The sequence below is a fragment of the Lycorma delicatula genome, chromosome 7 (assembly GCF_047948215.1).
Source record: "Lycorma delicatula isolate Av1 chromosome 7, ASM4794821v1, whole genome shotgun sequence".
NCBI lineage: Eukaryota > Metazoa > Arthropoda > Insecta > Hemiptera > Fulgoridae > Lycorma > Lycorma delicatula.
Window position 1 is genome coordinate 103,644,184 of NC_134461.1, and position 22,464 is coordinate 103,666,647.

Consider the following 22,464-nt stretch of genomic DNA (forward strand, 5'->3'; position numbering starts at 1 on the left):
CACATTTGTATAACAGAAAATAATCGGTCTTTTCCTTCAAAAGAATTCATTGTATGTTTCTCTGACATCTTATACTAGTAGCAGCAACTATCAATTCTGTTCTAAACGAACTACTTTCCTTTTGCACATTTTTATGAAAAACAAGATAAAATAGATCTCTGTTTATCAACTAGGTCAGGACAAACAGATTAAGTAAAAAAATCAGTTAAACTGTTATTTTTCTCTTAATAAATGTTACAATAGGTTTCTTTCTATAAACTATTAAAATAACAGTAAAGATTTAAAGTTCTATATGTTAAATGATACGTCATTTAATAAACCAGATAAAATTCTATGTATAATAATAATCAGTACTTAATAAATGTGAAAGATTACAGAATCTACTTGCAGTTACTGTCTTTTTGAGACTTTCATGCTGAAAAACAAAAGACTAGTTATAATTTACATTATTTTGTCATGTATTTCGAACTTAAAAAATTAAAATAACAAGTACACAATAATAAAAAATGAATTGTACTATTTCTAGTAAATTCTTCTTTCTTGAAAAAAACAAACACTAATCAATTTTTGTTTTTTGTCACTGAATCACGTTGGCTTATGATATTATTTTTCCAGTTTTTAAATGTTAGGGTAATGTAGTACAACTCAAGAATGTATTGCATATCAAAATTCTTCTATATACTGCATTTCAATTTCCACTTCAGCTTTTTCACATTCCCATTCACCATTTTCTTTCTTATTTATCTGATTTGTACTTTTCACAGCTTAAGTAATTTTTACACTGTTCATTTTCTAATTTTTTCTGTTCATTTTTTCCTTACTGTTTATTTTTACCTTCCCAGTTCAGTTTCCTTACATTATTTAACAAATCCATATTTCTAAATTCCCCATTAAATGTTTTTTTATAGTTCATCTACAACATTGTTCCAATATTTTTAGCATTATCTTTTTCTAACACTTTCTATTCTTTTTTAACAGAAATTTTAATTTTCTATTTATTTATTTTCATCTTAAGCTACTGCTATGTTACAATATATGCAGTTATTTTTTTAAGAAGTATGAAATTAATTACCGATTAAATTAATGGATAGTAGTTTAATTATACTATATAATAAATGTGCATTCAAAATTCTATACTACAAAGATTAAGTTATCAGCTTAGTCAGTTCTACTAAAATCAGTTGAACAAGTCTATAACAAGAGGATTTATTTTCTAGTGTTCAATAACAATCTGAAATTTATTATTTTCTTTTATATATTAAAAGATTTAAGTTATTTTTCCCACTTTATTAAAATTATATTAAACTCTCAATTGAGATTTGCTGCATTTCACCACTTTGAGGCCTTAAAATTTTCAATAAAAATATTTATTTGAAAGTCTAAATCAATTTTCATCCAAACAATATTTACAGTCACAACAAAGCACTTCATAATTCCGAGTGAACAAAAGAATCAGAATGAAGAATATCAGTGAATAGAATTTAATAGTTTTTTTTCTAATATTTGTTAAAAACCTTGTTCATGAATTTTAAATAATAAGAGTGGTGTGTAAATCAATTATTTAAAATCAGAAATTGCATTTAAATCACAGGAGCCTACACTATAATAATTATATAATAAGCCAAAAAGATTATATTCAATTAGACAAAACGCTTTCAAAAGTTTGAAAATTTTGATTACCCACCAAGTATTTAATATTTTTTGTAAAATATTAATCAATTCTACCAACTTTTGTTTTACACGGCTCTTGGGGCCAATGCAAAAATATTCTAATAAAAAACAAATTCTTGAATTCACAAGTTAAATAAGAATGCATTTTATTGCAAAATATAGGATGATATTTATTAAATTATTTTTAATATAATCATATTTATTTGAATTATTTTAATAGCTATGTAATAATCAAATGTTTAACAATATAATCATATTTTTTAAAAAAAGTTATGTGTTAACAAAAAATAACTTTCTGGCATTTTCTTGCTTTGAGATTACAGAGAAAAAATCTCAAAGGAGCTAAAATATAATTTCATTTAACTATAGGTAATATGCAGATTAATTTATTAGAAAACTTGTATAAGGGCTAGTTCAGCAGCAAAAAAAAATAGAACATAAAACCTCTACTCAAAATATACAGAATATTAAAATTAAATATTTGTTAATCAAACGAACAACTGAGGATATAAAAGATTTTTCTTTAAAATATTTCAAAAAAGTTAAAAATAAATATATACAAAATTGAACTTAAAAAAATAATCAAAAATGGACAGTTACATTTAAAGAATGAAAAGAGAGACATTTAAATAAAAGTAAGATAGCTGATATATATTAATTGCATTTAAAAGGACTAAATTTGTTCAGAAAAAAAAATTATCATTAAAGACTGGCTGTGATACGATATTAAACCAAACTGTGGAGATCAAGCATTTACACCAATCAATAAAAATAATGTTCTACATTTACAATGTAAGAGTTACAGAAGAGAGTATTCTATATAGACTTATCAATACTTTAAATTAAACCAGTAAATTCATGGCAAATTGCCCTGAACTTGACCAAGGTTGATAGTCAATGCTGTTTAGAAAATTTAAAAACTAACATATGAAATGTTCAGGAAGTATCATGTAAACATCTGGGTGGGCAAACTCACAAATCAACTCTATAATACACGTTTACTTGAAATTTTTGGAACTTGGATACAATTTTACCAACTAACACGCCAAAAGCTAGCAAAATTTCCAAGGGCATTATACAATGAATAATCAAACTAGGTAGTCAAACTACTCTTCTGAAGTTTGAATAAAATAAACATCAACACCTAATAAAAATTCTGAAGAACACTCCAAAACTCTTCCATTCTACCATAAACTTATTTAGATGCATTAATGTTGATGATTTGCATTAACTTCTAACCAAGCATAACATTAACGAAAAAGCGATGATAATTACATCAAACTCTGCACATAATATAGTAATATTAGTACATATAAAAAAAATCTAATCTACAGATACTTCATAAAACCAAAATCTTTATTTTCTCTTAAAAAAAAAATAGTCTTCTAAAAAAAGGCTCAGAAAATCTAGTTACAGACACTAATTTTTGGTAACAGAGAAATAAATAATTATTTCTATGTTTTTTGACCAGAATAGCTACTCACCTTTTCATTTAGTTCCTGAAGATGTACCTGCTCTGACAACACAAAAAGGCGTTCCTGCCTTAAATGGCCAGCCAATTCAATTAAATCCCAGAGTACAAGTGTATTATCCATTTTCTTGTGTCCTGAAATGAACGAGCGAAATAGTAATAACCATAGAAGTGTCGACTAATAGTTAACAGTCTGTAAGAAAGTTAAATGAACAACAGATCTTCGCAAAGATCGAACAAGACTAGTCATGCAGCGTATTCAGTGAAATTCAAAAAACAGTGATGAAATGAAATAAAATAAAAATAAAAATAAACAAACCTTATATCAAAATATTATTAAAAGGAAAATTTCAACAGTTCTTACGCCTACTCTTACTTAACTTGACCTAGGGCAACATGAACATATACAAAATAAACACTTAACAGAAACAGATGTAACCGGATTTATCCCATTTTACTCTTTCAAAGACAATACAACAAAATTAAAATCATTCCTTTAATGCTAAAATCCACTATAAAATAATAGACATGCTAAATTAGAGCAAGAACACCCACAACTAATACGCCATGACAGATTAAAATTCACTAGTGCCAACGTACTAAATATAAATTTACCTACGGTAATCTTCAATAAAAGTTATTTAAGTTATTCATGCTAGTTACCTAACTGTTACATATAAACTAATACATAAAAAAATATAATATAATTAACAGTAAAGGAAAACAATAAATGCTTGCATTATTTTAACCAAATCTAGCCGTCAAAAAGTCATCACTTAACAGGGGTAAGTTTTTAAATTTAAGAAATTTTACACCTTAAAAACAAAGTATTATTTCGGATTGTAATGGAATTAATAATAAAACTATAGGGAATATGTAGACTAAATCATAAATTGCAATCATTGTAAATCTTGCCCAATAAATATTAATACAAAAAAAGCAAACAAACAACGTTCGATTCGGGTATAAACCTCTAGATGGCGGAGCCCTCGATCGATTTTCCGAGTTTTCCTGGTATACCAGAGCGCTGATTTTAGTGCTCTTGCATCCGTCTGTGATCCTGAGCTCGAAATTAGATTAACAATAAGTAGTTAGGGCAATTACCAAAGTGTGTTGCTTTCCTTCACTATAACATCACTAATCTATAGTGCTCATGATAACGAAATCAATATTCACGTAAGTAGCAATTTATTTTTTTTTTTTAAATTGAAAAGTAGTATTATGCTAAAAAAAGTTAAATTATTTTTGTTTTTTAATAATATATAAAACTATTGTAAATGCAAGGAAAAAAATCGTTTTTTCCTGCATATTTTGAATGGATGACTGGAAATCAATTATATTGTTATCACGATTTTTTAATTGGCGCAGACTATTTTCAATATCATGTTTTATTTAAAAGGTATGTATTTACATAATTTTAACATTTATTAATTTTTCCGGCAAGTTTTACATAACTCATTTATTCTATTTTTCTCATCAGCAGTTTTACAGTGTAACTTTTTAAGCTACAATTAAAAATTCATGTTTTTATATTAATATGCGATTTTCTGTATGCATATTATATAAGTGATAGTTTCACTTTTTTTTTTTTTACCTTAAATATTATGTTTTCTATTCTTTGAAAAACAAAAACAAAAATTTCTTATGAATTCTCTTCCAGTTGTTTATATGATACACTAAAAAATGTTTTTTTTAGGCAAAAATCCATTGATAAACATTACAAAACATGTAACTATCATATTTAATAATTATATATGTGAATATTTTACTTAAATTCCAAAAACTGACCTATTTAACAGTACATTAAAACAAAAATTAATTATGGTTTTATATTGGAAATTAATCAGTAATTAACTGGTGAATATTCGCAGTCACTGTTTTGATGTTAGTATTTTATAATAAAATTTATTAGAGTACTATTTTTTAACATGTAATGTTTCACAACAGTACTTTTACTGTTTACATTATTTTTCCCATTTAAATTTGTAAAAGTAAGGAAACTAATATTTTATCTGCTTCAATACGTAGTTATACATTACACAGATCATGTCAGGTGGAATAAATGAGCTTATATTAGCAAATAAGTATGTTGGTAATCAAGTGAATTCCCCTAGGATTTGGGAGACGAAATAAAAGAAAACCATGGAAACTTTTAATCAGAGCAGTCCACAATTTAATCTATTACTAGAAAAATATTTCAGATATCTTAATAAATTTGATAATTAAATTAGGATGCAGAAAATGTGTTTTTATTTAATTATTTAAAACCAGATCAACAGAGCTGAAGGTGCTCAAATCAACTCATAAGTTTTTCTTCTTATGTTTGTTAAACCTTACTTTTTACCAAGAAGACCGATTTTGACGATTCATTTTTATATTGCAGAGGAAGTTTCTCTGTTAGCCTGAAGTAAGTTCATGCCAAACAATTATAGTGAACAGATTTTTAATGAGTAATTGCATAAACAATTTTAAGATAATATTATTTGTTGGTCATCGTTATTGGTCAATATTGGATAACTACAGCAGAGCGATTTGTGTAATACAGTATATTACATTTTGATATGAAGGAATATTTAATGTATTAATTTGTTTTTACACAACACTTCACTAAAGTCAGTTTGAAAAATCTTTAGATTTTATATATTATATGAATGTACAAATGTGCAATTTTATGGACTTTATCACAATCCAGATAGCCTTAGCTCACACAAAGTATCTAATCACTGTATATTAATTTTTCACTGCATTCTTTTTTGTATTTTTATCAAATTGAACATTCCTCACCTTTTTGAAGTTCTTGCAAATGACTGTTATTTATATGGACAACATTTTTCTATAACTTCACATATGTTTAAATTTTAAAACTATGTCGAGCTGAAGCCGAGTACATTGAACGGTTCAGACAATCTTTCGATACACGACATACAATGTACCAGATGGAGCGACCACCCCCTCTGAGACTGAAATCGAGAAAGGGATTTTTGAACTCTACATCTATCGAGCCCCCTCCATGGTTCCCAAAAAGAGCTCAAACACCTCCAGGACATGACCTGGACTGGCAAACGTGGGTGACTTTAAACCAGCTTCGAACTGGGTTTGCACCAATCAGAGTTAACCGTGCTAGATGGCGTCAAATAGAGCCTAACGACCTGAACTGCGAGTGCGGTGAGATTCAGGATTCTGAACATCTCCTAAAATGCACCCTCTGCCCAACCAAATGCACACTAGAAGATCTGTGGCAAGGAAATGCTTCTGGTGTTTCGGTGGCACAATACTGGTCACAAAGGTTTTAATGTCTCATCGCTCAGACACGAAAAAGTAAAGTAAGTTTAAAACTACTAAGAAAAAGTAAAAAAAAATCATTATTTCTACTCTTTAATTTTCAAAAAAGAGCTATACTAAACTCTTCCTGAAATAAGACTATAAATAGAAAATGCTCATAAAATTTCTTTTCAAGTACTTTTATTTAATGCCACATTTGAGTTTCAAACAATTTTGGTTTTTAGAAGAAAAATTTCAAGTTCAAAAAAAATTCTACTATATTCTGTATTTTTTATTTACTTTTTTTTTTTGCGTGCCACATAATATCTTTGTAGAGTCGAGATGAATAATCTGATATTTATTTTGTAAATCATGGCAGATTATGGAATTTCAGTCCTAAAACACATATGCATCCACATATAATATGAATATCAGATTCTCAAATATATAACCCTATTTGCATATATAAACCAATCGTTACTAATCAACTGATAGAGACAACTTGTGCAGCTCTTAAGAATTATTTGCTATGTATAAATGGCAAGGACATTTAAAAAACTCTTAAAAATATTACTGTAGTCTTGATTTAAACTTTGGCTGTATTCTGTCAGGAGTATTTCATTAACATTTTATTTACAGGGGCTCTAACTGCAAACAAATGTACAGCTAATATGCATATATATGTTTTTAATTTTAAGATTTTTATAATGATTTAATTTTCTCCACAGATTATGAATTTTTAAGTTTGTTTTTTAAAATGATTTTGTATTAGTCTGGATAAATATTGCATATCATAATACCTTTTTATCTAAATACAAATGTTATTGGGTTGAGCTGTACGGACCTCCACCACACTCTTCCTCAAAAACTTTAATCACCTCTATTCTCTTTTTCAGGTCTTCCTGAAATATATCCATCTCTTTTTATTGGTCTTTCTATAATTAAATTACATTTTTAATTATCTGTTCCTCAAACCATCTTAATCCGTCCTGTTCAGATATTTCTAGTAGAACTCTACATCCTAAGTCTTTTGCTACTGAAGCATTTCTTATTCAATGCCTTTGTATTTTTCTTGATATACTTTTTAAAAACTACTTAAATTGCCTATTGCTTATGTCTGTTAACATTTGACTGCCACTCATCTCATTTTAAATTCCAGCATCCTGATAAAGCTTTCCTGCCATCTGCACTCTACTAATATTTCCATCCTTAGATATTTCACATAAAATCTGAAACTTGTAACAACTTAACTGTATCTACTTCTTACAACCAATGCTTTTCTTCTCTCTAAGCTTATTTCCAAGCCCCGCTTTTTACTTTTTCTCCCAAGCAATATAATGTGTTTTGTATATGTACAGTCTTCTTCACTTTTTTTAAGAAACTCATCCAGAGCAATGATAACAAATATGTGAGTACATTATTTTGTCTTAAATCAGCTTCTGCAACAAAACTTTTAGCCTGTCCCACTGATGTCTTTATTGTGCTTTCATAATTATTGTTCATTTCTTTAATTTCTGGGGACCTCCTTCTTGCTGTATATATTTTACCCGTTATACTCTTTCTTTATACCTATAAAGGTTATAACTGGTCTTTAACATTTCTCAGTCACCTGCTTAATGCCAAAACTCAAATAGATAATTGACCTTCAACCCGAACCCGCATTATTATTCTTCTAAATTGTAAGAGTATTAAACTTTATCTCTTGCATTATTATCTTTACAAAATGCATTAATTTTTTACATAATTATAACATTTTTCAAACAAATAAAACTTTTTTGAAAAATATTTGATTCATATCACTAATAAAGAAAAATATAATTTTTACAATACTTAACAAAATATTAATCATAATTCGTTTGCATTTTTCATTGAAAATACTTTGGTCTAATCTATAGTCTATGAAGTATATGGGACACAAATACCTCAAAAAGTTTAGAAGTAATACAGTGAAACTGTTCTTAGTAGAATACACTTACTTCAAAATGATTCTAAACAGATACGAACATATACACTATAATCAGCCACTACAATAACAATTAGAGGGATTTTATATCAACTATAATAAAAATAATTAATATCGCAATCCAGTAGCATACATACATAAGTTTAATATAACTTGACTTACACAGAGTCATTCACGGGAACCGGATGTTTTTAAAATAATCATAAAAAATTGAATATTTACTTTGAAAAAGTTTTATTGGTACTGAAATACTTGTTAAATCAAAGCATTTGTTACTTACTCATGAACGAAAAATTATGTCCGCCAAGTGATGTCCATTTTGGGCAATACATTGTTGTAGCCTTTCACGGTAACTGGCCTCAATTCTTTGCAGCATGTCTACATCAATCTGGGTGACGTGATGACGAATTGCGATCTTTAGGTCCAACAATGTACGCGGTGTATTGCCGTACACACGCGATTTCAGAAAACCCCACAGAAAAAAATCACAACTACTCAAGTCGGGGAACCGAGGGGGCCAAGGAATGTCGCCGAATCTGGAAACGATCCGTCCCGGAAACAAGTTACGGAGAACAGCCATCGTTGCCCTCGCTGTGTGCGCTCTAGCTCCATCCTGCTGGAATAACACATTTTGAAAATCGATTCCCCGGTTTCGTAACTCAGGGATGAAAAACGTATTCAACATCACAATGTAACGATCAGCTGTTACAGTTACGGCAGCGTCATTTTCTTCAAAAAAATATGGTCCAATAGCACCGACCTTTCCTATTGCACACCAGTCACCTTTGGGCTATGAAGTGGTCTCTCGTGAAGCTGGTGTGGGTTTCTTTCTGCTCAATACCGGCAATTCTGTTTGTTGACGAAGCCATTCAGATGAAAATGGGCTTCGTCACTCATTAACAATAACAAATTTTCATTTTCTTCAAAAATTGTAAGCATTTTTCGACAAAATTGTAATCGCTGCGTGAAATCTTGCTCGTTTAACTGCTGCACGACGGCTATCTTGTAAGGATTGAATTGCAGGTCTGTATGCAGAATTCGTTTTACCGTACTTGTGCTCATTTGAAGCGCTGCTGAATGCCTCTGAATAGAGCGGCGTGGGCTTCTGACAATGGCTTCCCTTACTCGTTCGATGTTCTCCGGAGTGCTAGCGGTTCGTCGGGGACCCGGGGGTTTTTTCTTCAATATTGAACCGCTTGTTCGAAGGTTGTTTACCCATCGCAATATTGTGTTACGAGAAGGGACACTTGCATTACGATGGATATTAAACTGATGGCGGAAATCTCGCTGAACAGCAGTTACGGATTCGTCATTTCGCACAAAACTGTCATACGCGTACAGGCGTTGGTCTAGCGTCCACGGCTCCATCTCAACGACTAAAATGTAAATGCTATGAACAAAGGAAACGTCAGACACCAGCCACGTGCCCCTCCCACCACGAACGCCCGAGTACAACCCACTTCAAAAACATCCGGTTCCCATGAATGACCATGTATAATAAAGCTTTTTGATCATTCATAAGACTTTCAAAATAAGGTTGCTGTGCAGGATTCTACAACACATTTCATTTATTCTCATTGAATTATATGTAAATTGAACTGTTCTCAATGCAAAATAAACAGATGAACTTCATGATCATTACAATTGTCTTAAAATGTATGAATGTACAGATTTATTTTTTTACAGGTAAAAGTGGTCTATAAAAAAAGGAAGACCTATCAGTTAAAACCTATTAAAGTGCAACATAGTATAAGTTACTTATAACTGCAAGATTATGGCTTATATTTTACAAGATTCATTGAAAGTATTATTAAAAACTATTACAAATGGATGAAAGAAACATAATGTATAAGGGATATAACCAATCTTCAGCACATGTCAGTTCAACACATACTAGTAAACATAATAATACACTAAATACAAATGAATCAGATAGTGGATGTTTGTGTTTTTGTTCAGGAATTGATGATGACAGTAATAACATGAATGAAACAAGAGTAAAAGAAAAAGAGAAAAAAAAGAAAGTTATAAAAGGTTGCGTAAATAGTTTTACAGTATGTTTAGGTTTAATAAGTTATACATTTTTAGGTGCTATATTGTTTGTTGTGATCGAAGGTGAAGGATTTTTAAACCGAAAAAGTAATAATAATGAAATATTAACAACTAGTTTTGGTAATGAACCACGGGAACGTGCTGTTGAAAATATCTGGGAGATAACAGTTAATTTAAATATACTGTACAGAGAAAACTGGACAAAATTAGCATCACAAGAAATCTCACGTTTTCAGGAAAAGTTAATTGAACATCTAACAAAAGAATTAAATCATAATAAAGATGTATCAAACTCTGATACAAATTGGGATTTAGCAAGAAGTCTATTGTACTCCATCACAATACTTACAACAACAGGTAATCTTATATTTTTAAGTCAAATTTTTTTTTTTAACAGGTATCTTATATTTCTTAAGTCAAATTTTAAGTAAAGTAATAAGATTTAAGATGCATAACAGTTTTCATATTTACCATTCTATCAATCTCCATGGGAGAGTAGTAATGTCTCATTCTTTCATCTGATAGATTTATCCAGATCAGGCTTTGTATTTTTCAGTCTAGAAAATTCATTTATCATCAAAAAATTTGGGTGGCTAGTTATAATTAGGGGTCAGCCTTTAGTTGCTGGGATAAATAAAATAGATAAAGTATTGATTTAATGGCAATAATTTAGAATTATTTTGTTAGGCTTGATCATCTAAAATGAATCAAAACAATTATGCAGCTTACTCTTAAGTTTGTTGAAGATTATTGATGTTACCTCATATGGCATTGGACAGTATCTTTTTAATGTTATCTTCATTCAATCATTCACCAATTTTATAATATATGATCATTTTTTTTGTGCTATTAATTAACATCAGTTGTACCTAAAACTAATCAACAAAGTATTAAAAATAAATATTTAAGAAAATTAAAAAAAATCTTTAGGAATTTTTTTTTGGAATTCTTTAGCAATTGATTGTGGAATCTCAAAATCAATTCAATATGGTAAGAAGGAAGGAGATAAAATAAATGATTTTTAGAAGTATGGTCCAAGTTTCTTCATCCTTTGTAAAACAGAAACATGGGAATAAAATGAAGGATACAATAAAAATCTGTAATTTTAGAAATAAATATCTACAGTAAAAGCATGAAAAACAATAGATGTATGGTGTTAATAATAATGATGTACAAGGTGGTGTGCACGTAGTTTAAGATATCGTAGACAATGTCCAGTAAAATGTTTAGGTAGTTTGACCTCACGATTAGGATGTATGATTCAGAGCTTTCAACCAGATTTTACTGAGGATAACATAAATAATTCTGAAAGGGTAGAGAAGTAGAGGAGGTAATGAAGACAAGAAACCTAAAAGTAAAACATTGTGAAGGTCGACAGAAGTGGACAGTAGATGCAAAGACATGATTGAAAATAAAAAGGTAAAAATATTAAGATGTACTTTTATGTAGAAAATTTGCAACTTATTTTAAGTTATTGAACTTTACCCTTTACCAGATTCTTTTGTGTGATTATAAATTGTTCAAAAATATATTCTAGTTTAATAAATTTCAATCTTTTTTTCTGATTACTTTTATACAGGGAGAATATATTTTTTAAAAGTAGGATATCAATTATAAAATACTAATCACTGGTTTGGAGTTGGTATAGATTTAGAATGATTCAATTTTTTTCCTGTGAGTTTGCCAAAAGTAATCACTAGGCAACTATTAGCATCAGGCTTACATACTTAAAGGCTAAGCAAGTACGGTAAAAACAGCAAATAAACTTAAATACAGTTTACAAATAAATGTAAATAGCAACAGAAAGTACAAAAAAAGAGAGTCTGGAAAAGAGTGATTAAGGATGATTTTAAAGGAAATGGAAGCTATCAGGATTGTAAGAATTCAACAGGGAATAGAGGAGAATGGAGACGATCATGGTATAACAGGCCTACCTCAAGGCAGATGACCAATTGGTAAAATATTAATACTGTTTGCTTAAAAGTTGAGTGAAACAATGGGAATAATTTTTTCATGATCAGTAATAATATGATTAATTAGAGGAGATTTAATTTTAATAAACTAAACTTCATTCAGTTTTTATATGATTTCAGGTTATGGAAAAATGGGACCTAAAACAATGTTAGGAAAAACAGTGACAATGATTTATGCAGCTATAGGAATTCCATTAATGCTAATATATTTATCAAGCATAGGAAATTTATTATCTAACTGTACATTGAGTATTTTCAATAGAAATTTCTGCTGCAGCTGTGCTCGTAAGAACAAAAATAAAGAAAAGCAAAGAAGTATAGGAGCAGGAGGAATTGGAGAAGAACGACTCAATTTAGAACCATTCTATATTCGATCACCGAGTAAGACACCAGATTGTCCAACAACTCCACATAACTTGCACTGCCCAGAGAATATACATAAGACATCAACATTAACAATAAATCATTTTAGTAACTCAAATTCAATGACATTTGATCCAACAACAGCAAGCTGTTATAAAAGTACACTTTTATCAATATGTTTATGTTTAGCTGTAATGATAGCATACGTCTGTTGTGGTGCTAGTATTTTATGTATATTAGAAAGAAACTGGTCATACCTTGATGGAATTTTCTTTTGTTTCATGACATTAAGTACTATTAATTTTGTAGATTCAGTTCCATCAAAATTACAAGCTTATGGTGACTTAACTGTATGGTTTTTCTCACTCTATATTTTATCAGGTATGGCATTAACAGCGATGTGTTTTAATATATTCCATAAAGAAGTTGTTTATCGTTTGGAAAATTACAGTACACCACCAATAACAAAAAGTGATTTAATTAAACCATCGGTTTCTTGACAACCACACAGTTTAAATAATTTAAGAAATACTTCAGATTCATTAAATGCAAATGATTGCATATCAGATTCTGATCATCATATTCATATGACTCAATTATCTCCTGAAAGTAAATTTTCAACTAGTAATTGTAAAGAGAATTCTTCAGTTAATGACAGCAGTAGTTTTAATTATCTTAACATAAATTTTACTGGTGTTATACCATCTGGATCAGATACCAATAATGCTGCAATTAATACTGAATCTTCTTCTAAAGAAACTAATGAAGAAAACACAAAAATGTAAAATATTTAAAATGTATTTACTGTGTACATATATATATATATATATATTATAAGTATGTAAAATAAAAGAAAAAGAAAAAATTATCAAAGCCAATTTACCACAATTAATAATTACTAACTATAATAATTAATGAAATTCTTAAAATAATATTTAAATCATCAAAAGTCTTTTAATTTCAATCAATATTCTTGTTAACATATTACGTGAGTTACAGCAAAAATACAGTCACACAATCACTGTATCTTCCCAAGAAATTTGACTGAAGAATTATCATACAGTACACCAAAAAAAAAAGTTCATATAACTTATTTTCTAGTATGATGGCATCTTTTTTAGAATAAGTTAGAGCTTACATGCACTAGATAGGGAATCTTGGAGAGCTACATCAAACCAGTCAAATGAGTGAAGAAAAAAAAAAGATCTTAAATATGCACTTTATCTTGAGTTATTCTAACTGGTACCACTATCATGATGTCATGTAAATAGATCCTTAATTTTATTTAAAAAACATAGTTATGTTAATAAAATAAATAACATTGTTCTTTTTAAGCTAAAAATGGCTAGTTTTTCACAATTTAAATTTTAACATCTCTATTCTAATTCTAGTTATTTTAAATGTTTCCACCAACTTGATCACCAGTGAGCAGATTCTTAATCTATATAAAAATATTGAACAGTGGTAAGAGTATTAATTTAATTTTTAATTTACAGTTAATTCTCACAAAGGTTAATTTATAAAATGATTTTGCAAATGTGATAAATTTATTTTTAATTAGTATTACAACTAAACCATCGGGGTGGTCCAGTGGTGAAATCATCATTGGAAATCACCTGATTTCAAATTTGAGAGTTCTAAGTTCAAATCCTAGTAAAGACAATTATTTTTATATGGATTTAAATAGATCATGGATACTGGTGTTCTTTGGTGGTTGGGTTTCAATTAACTTCACATCTCCAGAATGTTGGCCTTGAGACTGTATAAGACTATATTTCATTTACATTCATTCATATCATCCTTTCAGGTAATACCTTAGGTGGTTCCGAAAGCTAAACAGAAAAAAGAGAGTATGACAATTATAAGTTCAAAATAATGAATCCATTACTTTCTGATAATTTTAAAATTATTTATGCCATTCCTTTCTAGTTAAATAATCTTTCAAGCCAAAGATCTGAAAAATTCTCCACCAAATAATGATACGAGTGACCTAAACATGCTTGTCACTGTATCATATGATCTATAAAATCATTTCATATTTAACATTAAATAATAATGAATTCAACATTGCATAACATTCCTCAAAAACTTTGGAACTAAGGTACTGATAATCCGTAAGGTGTAAAACATAAGTGTTAGAAAGAAAAATAAGTAGACAAATAATTAAATAAGTTGATAATTAAAAATTGATAAATGCATTATAATAAAAGTTATGTGATGTACTGAATTCATAAAAAACAAATAGTAATTAAAAGAAAAAATTAAAACTGCTCAGAAAGAAAACTGTTGAACTGTATGTAAATAAATCCCTGGATTGTAAGCTTGACTAATTATTTTTAACAAATCTGTGATGTTATAAAATGAGATGAAATTTATTATCATGAAAATTAAACATATTTTAATGATTATTTAATATTGGTCACAAAGGCAGTGAAAAGTTCTAAAAATTATTACAGATCTATTCCTAAAATTAGTCTAACTGTAATAAAGATTAAACTCGTATTTCCATTCTGATATTTCATTAAAATAAAATAATATACAAATGTTTAAGCTGAAAAATTGGAATAGTAACAAATTAAATAATTTAAAGAATTCTTATTTTTAAAAATAGGGATATACAATCTCTAAACCTCTCTGATAAGGATTAAAAATTGTTCCTACTTTTATAACATCAAATTAAAAAAAAAATTTCAAATTGAGAAGTTAAAAAAAAAATAATGTCAGAAAAATTAGTATTAATTAGGTTGACATCTAACATTGTAGGTGACCTTACATATAACAGGAGTCATTTATGAAAATGACAGCTACTCCTGAGAATAAAAATATTCAGTAAAGGGATGTATTAGGGAAAGTGAGAAGTGAAGCAGTTTCATGTTGTCTTCTTCACCGAAACATGTATAATTATTGTGTAACACCATGTCTTCTAAAATACAAATGATAAAGTCTTAGGTAATATTTCTCCTTCACTCTGTTCATCGCAAGAGCTGGTTGTATAATGGAAGTCTTACACCCAAAGAAGGCAACTCTGGCTAGTATACTTCAAAACTTTACAGTATCCATGGCGTAAAAAAGATTGGGGCAGATAGTGAAAAGCAAAACCTTAATGTACCTTTTTTATGGGAAACAATGAATTTATACACTGCTTACATTCCATGAGGATAAATAAACATTTATAAGATAATGATGATTTTTTTCTTTTTACAAAATTTTTCATAACTCTTTTAGATGACATAATATTTTGATATGGTAAAATACATACCCAAGTAATGTTTACAATGAAAACGTTTACCTATATTTAACAAGGGCATTAGTTAGATGTACCACCCCTTTAATATTTAACTAACTACTTACCAAACAATTTATTCCTTTAATTTAGCATGATCAGTCACCCACATAGATAGATATACTATAAAAAAAGATCATAGGTCATCTCAGGACATAAAGTCAGTATTTATGCACATGAGATCGGATAATTTAAAAAAAAATTTAAGTATTATTGGATTCAAGAACCTAAACAGTTTGAAAAATATAGATCTCTAGACCAGAATCATTTTTTTATTGATAATTTTATTCTGTTAACAGAGAAAAACACAAATATTTTTTTCAGTTGTTCATGAGTTTCTGAAATACCCATTAAGAGGATGCATGCATAAAATTAACAATTTCAAATCTGAAGTATTAGTAGATTTTCTAATTTGCTATTTGTATTAAGCTAGTTCTAAAAAATCTTTTCACTTTTTTTTATAGATATAGTGTAGTAATAAATTTATGTTTATTTATAATGCAGGAAAGATGTTAATGTTTGTACTTTATAGGAAATTTTTTAAAGTAATTAATTTGCTAATAAAAATATTCTTATGTAGAAATAAAAAAATGCATAATAATAACAAACATTTTGGTAAAGTAAGTTTATGAATAATCTCATACTTATTTTACAAAAATAGTTATTATTTTTGCCTGGGAGAAGTGACAAGTTTCAGACTAATTTTATCTGTTATAAAATTATTATTAACCTCTTACAATAAGCACATATTAAATGCTTATAAAAATTTAAATAAAAGCAAGTTATGGGGAAAAAAGATTAACTTTAAAAGTAACAGACTATGTTAATACAAATAAACTAAAATTTTATTTGTGTTATAGACAAAAAAGAATACTAACCAAGAATTTATTTACATGTTATTATTTTGTAATAAATTAGCTTTGGTTATTAGGTATTTATTTTAATTTAAATGTAATAAATCCACTCAGCATAAGAGAAACCTAACTGGTAAAAATAAAAAAAATATATCTATATCCAATGTACTGATGTTTATGTGCCAGATGAAAACAGAAAATAAAGTTTTACGTCTAATTGATTCTGCTTATGAAATGGTGACTTAAAATTGTAATCCTAGATTATTATGACTATTTTAAAAGTAAGGAAAAATAAAATTACAAACTGATTATATGTTAAATACTACAAGAAGCAGTAAATGAGAGTACTAAATTTATGAATAAGTGAGTGAAATGCACTGATATCAGAATTTTCACAAATTCTTACTACAGATCTACTTCAATAAGCTCACTAATATTAAATTTCAGAGCTGGATTATCCTTTATGTTGGTATTAGTGAAAATTATTTGGTCACTTTCAAACTGTTCAATTCACTTGTAAAAATATTTATGATTCACATATTTTTTATTGTATTGTTTGAGAATTGTAAGTCTTGAATTTTTTGGGCATAAATTACATTACATTATTACATTACAACATTTTTGGGCATATTTTTTATACCTTTTGAAATTAAACATGTTATTATTTAACATTATTCTTGAAAAACAACTTTTCAAGAGGACTTGTCACTGTAGAATGAATTAGTTATGCAAATTAAAGTAATTATATCAGGTGTTTTAAATTGATAATAGATTTGCCAACTAAAACCTACCGGGTAGGTCTAGTGGTGAACGTGTCTTCCCAAATCAGCTGCTTTGGAAGTCAGGAGTTCCAGCGTTCAAGTCCTAGTAAAGGTATTACTTTTATACGGATTTGAATACTAGATTGTGGATACCAGTTTTCTTTGGTGGTTGCGTTTCAATTAACCAAACATCTCAGGAATGGTCGAAGTGAGACTGTACAAGACTACACTTCATTTACACTCATACATATCATCCTCTGAAGTAATACCTGAACGGAAGCTAAACAGGAAAAAGAAAGGTATGCGAACTTATGATTTTGAAAGTATCATACTCTTTATTTAGAGGTTTTTCTCATTACTTGTTGATTGGCCTTTAATATTATAAATGGTGATATTAATGAACCAGACAGTGAGCCAGAAATCTTATGCTAGGAAACCTTTTATGAGGCCAACAATAAAATTGATAGCATTAGCATGTAATTACATTAAATCAAACTGGGTCTACACTTACAAGATCAGAGAAAAGCCATGATGTTGCATATAGAAGAACACTAAATCAGAAAACACATGGTATGTGTATCTTATTATTATTAGCTACCAAAGAATTAGAAGAGCTAACTGTAATCAAGGATAAAGGCACTGTGTACATTCTTTCCAATTAAGTAAATAATCCATTTCATTATTAAAATTAATATGTGCAGTGAGAGTACAGTACAGAGTTATGAATGATCTTTTTTTAAAGAACTTAGTTTTGATGTTATTAATAATCAGATGGGCCATTTTTAACTTTGAAAACATGAACATTTCTGGTAAGTATAGGTAAAAGTTAATTTAATGATAATATTCTCAGTTCTTTCAAAATGAACAATCATAATTGTTTTTTTTTTGTTAGGGAGAAAAAAGAGTTCTACAATGGAATGAAAATATTTTTCAGTCAAAAACTGCTTGTAATTTTATTTTAAAAAATGTCCAATTATCACAAGTATTAATCAAAATATTTTTTCTTGAATTTTACTTCCACAATAATGATTTACAAATCCTGTTTCATGTAGCTCTACAAACCTATTTGTTCCTCAATTACGATTGGTCATTTTTTTTTTAATTCTATTATTATAGTTCATATTTTTTATTTTCTGAAGGTCAGGATTTAATTGCACACACTTCAAAATCAGGTATTTTGTACAGCCATCAGGTAGGAAACAGAAGGTGTCCGAGTTGTTCCACAAACAGCTTCACTCAACAGATAGCAAGAATGCACTGCTTCTTCAGATCTTGGAATCCTTTCAGTGGTAATCTATTTCAGATAGACCTGCATCCACAGAACTCATGAGGAAGAAATGATAAAAGATTAGGAAAAGTGATGGATAATGAGAAGGAAGATCTATCCAACTGGGTAGATGGGAAAGTCTGAAAAATTGAGAAATCTTGCCCAAGACCCTTCACATATATATTTCCTTAATCTTAACATGCGCTGAATGGCCTCACTGTAGGAACATATACAAGTATCTACTGCAATATCATTGATATAGGAGCTACATAATAAATCTGAGAAGACTTCTGGAAGCCTTTACATGATTTCATCATAGAACATATGATAGCAACACCTTTTAATTAACTGTTGAGATCCAAGGGTAAGATATTAATCTACGCTCATCTCTGAAGCAATCCCTTCATGGGTTGATCATTTCATTCTCTCATCTGCCCTTCTTCCTTATCCTTGTTCCCGTCTTTACTAGATAGGTATTGTGGGAAAGGATTGATACTTCACTAGCTCAATTTACAGTGCCATGCAGGTACAGGATGGTGGCTGGTTTCTTCTTAAGAGCTCAGTTGGGTGAGATTCCTGCCTGTTAGCATATCTGATTTTATTATCTACCACGGATTGCATTAAATATCAAACTGTAACTTTTGATTGTAGGTCAAAGTCAGGGGTCCTACTACTTTTATAATCAATCTGTGCCTTTATTTGAAGCACCATTAACATGCCTCAAGAATCTTTTGTCTCTCTGCATGATCAATATTTTTCTTAACTTCCATTATCTCCACACATCTTAAACAGCTTAATCACTATTACTGACATCTTGGTTTACTAATAACAAATATCTAACCAATCTGTTTCTATTTAATACACTACAAACACAACTTATGCTCAAAGAAATATTTATAATTAAAAAAACAACCTTTAGATGTATATTTAAAATAGTCACAGACATGATAATAATGGATAAAATGAAACGCCAAACTAGTATTATTTGGTAAAATGTTAATATACTTTGTGCCAACAAATTTTACCTCAGGTATAACAATACACGATTTTGCAACAAACTTTTCATGGAAAAAAAAAAATTGTTTAATTCCAAATTATTTTAAAAATACCATTTAAAAACTAAATTAAACTACTCATACTATTAATAAGATGAAAGAAGATACAAAAAATATAAAAGGCAAGGAAGAAAATAAATTACTTTTATAGGAAAATATAAGCATTATATTAACTAGTAGACGTTTGGCATTCTTTACTATTGACATAAAGAAATGTGTAAAAAAAGATGGACATCATTTTCTTACAACAATTTTAGGTAAAACATAGTAAAATAATATTTATACAGGGAATATATTCTAATATCTGAATTAAAAGATTTGTTCAATATTCATATTAATCTATTTTAAAAAACAAATTTTGAATATGTAATATGATAATTTACTTTTTTTTACAGTAATTTTTTTTCAATATGTCATATAACATACCATTAATATTAATAAAAATAATTGCATAAAAGTTAGCTTCATTTTTTAATTATAATATGTATAAAGAGTTGATCTACAGTTTAATAGAATTTAACATAATATAAATATAAAGTGTAAAATATGTAATATCTTATATCTAAAAGAAGTCTGCTGAAGTATATTATTAAAATATGTAGGACTTAAAATTAAATTATGGCTAAAAGTCAGATATTTTATAGTGTAATAATAAAACTTATTTATTAGTCTAATTAGACTTTTTCTAAATTAAGATATGTTCAGATTTATTTAAGTTTAAGCTATTATACGAGTATAATTTAGATTTGACTTCATTTTCTACCGTTTTGTAGAATAATTTTTTAAAGTTACATATTATTGTCTGACATCCATACCTACTCTACATTTGTTTTGAAATATGAAGAGACACTATTTTCTATGCCTATAAAAAAGGAGAACAGAACACATCCAATGAAAGTAGTATTTTTTGGACTATAAACTTTTTTTAAGTTGTAAAACAAGAACTGATTTTGACTACCATTTTGAAAAGTTTCAGTTTCAGTTTTTGAAAAGACACACATTTCAGTGAGATTTTATAAATCATATGGATACTTCTTAACATACATTCCAAATTGTATGGTAATGGCCAGAGTAAAAATATGTCTCTACTCCTATAATTCACTATAAAAGATAAATTTAAATATTTGTTGCAGTAGACTTCTTTACTTTCAATATACATGAACAGTATTATATATAAAAAAAGAACATCAGTGTTAAAACTGTTATTGTAAGTAATTATCTGGTAAAAATGAGACAATCTATTAACTAAAAGAAGCTGATGCAGATAATATGATAAATTAATTTTAATAATGAGACTAAGGTTTTGAAATAAATGTACAAAAATTAAAAAAAAGAATATAATGTGTAAATGGGTTAAACATATTTTTTTTAATTTTAATGCTCAGTATTAATATAAATTTAAAGTAAGGTAGATGTTTATTTGTAATTATATTTTTTTACTCATTATTTATAATTATAGAAAATATAAATATTATAATTATATTATTTGTATTTAACTGGTAATAAAATAATAACTCTATGTCTGAAATGTAGTTAAATCTGTTATTAATAATTGATGTATGTAATTTATTATTGTAGTTGTAAATGAATTTGATATGTTTTGTATAAAAAAAACACTAATACCCAACGCTCACATACACAGACATAAAAAACTAAATACTGTTGATACGTTTTAATTTATAAAATTTTATGGCTCAAATAAAAGTATTATATTGTAACAAGTAGTACATTTTAATTATTATTTACCTCCTAGCTTTTATTTTTAACTTATGGTGGTGGCATCTTACATTATAAATAATAGTGCTAAGCACAATCAAATGAGAAAAGCAAGTTATTTTTTATATTTTTCTTAAAGTATCTGTAAAAAGAAGAATTCATGAAAAACCAATAATAGGGACTGATATTCAGGGATCTACTTATAATTTTACCACATTAACAAAATATTACAGAAAATAAATTAATAATTGAAAAAATATAAATACTTATTAAAAATAAAATTACTTAAAATGTGTCTTATTAGTGGTTTTTTTTTTTTTTTTTTTAGCTAATTCATCCATCAGTGTAGAAATTTAGTAAAATATGAAGATAAAATTTGCAGCAGATTTTGCAAAAATAACAAATTTGAATGTTTTCTGTAAAATGATTTGTTTTTATATACGTAGTTTTTCTGAGTTGGCTTTGGGAAATTTTGCTAAGTTCCAGCAATTTCTTGATGCCTTTGTCAAATTTCAAATGAAATACTAGTTACATAAGAGCATATTCTTACGTGCTCAACTGCAAGCAAAATGCTAGTTTTTTTTTTCAAATATTTTCCTCTATTATTGTTTATGACATTTATGCAAGAAGAAAATACACTTTATTGCTGATTCAATTTTTTTTCAAATATTTTAACATCTGATAAATGAGTTAATGAAATTAGTCTTTTTTGTTTTCACTATGTTCATCCACAGTAATCCATCTTTTGGTCTTATCAAAGTAAAAAATCTTTTG

General features: G+C 28.1%; 2 protein-coding genes across 5 annotated transcripts in view; one reads left to right on the forward strand and one right to left on the reverse strand.

The window, feature by feature from the left end:
- The window catches only part of Gapvd1 (GTPase activating protein and VPS9 domains 1), a 171,107-nt gene extending 167,389 nt beyond the window's left edge, over positions 1–3,718 (reverse strand). For all 3 annotated transcript variants that reach the window (XM_075370371.1, XM_075370370.1, XM_075370369.1), the window contains exons 1-2: positions 3,462–3,718; positions 3,156–3,277 (exon numbers count right to left, since the gene is read on the reverse strand). In XM_075370371.1, coding sequence (XP_075226486.1) covers positions 3,156–3,266 — 111 coding nt within the window. In that variant the 5' untranslated portion in view covers positions 3,267–3,277; positions 3,462–3,718. The remainder of the gene's footprint in view (positions 1–3,155; positions 3,278–3,461) is intronic.
- Positions 3,719–4,142: 424 nt separating this feature from the next.
- LOC142327301 (potassium channel subfamily K member 18-like) lies at positions 4,143–21,680 on the forward strand. 2 transcript variants are annotated; one of them, XM_075370218.1, is made up of 3 exons: positions 4,143–4,318; positions 10,053–10,775; positions 12,512–21,680. In XM_075370218.1, exons 2-3 carry the CDS (start codon positions 10,193–10,195, stop codon positions 13,252–13,254), a joined length of 1,326 nt encoding a protein of 441 aa, XP_075226333.1. In that variant the 5' UTR covers positions 4,143–4,318; positions 10,053–10,192; the 3' UTR covers positions 13,255–21,680. The 2 variants fall into 2 exon arrangements, with proteins under 2 accessions (XP_075226333.1, XP_075226334.1); XM_075370219.1 differs by having other exon boundaries at positions 10,060–10,775.
- Positions 21,681–22,464: the final 784 nt, after the last annotated feature.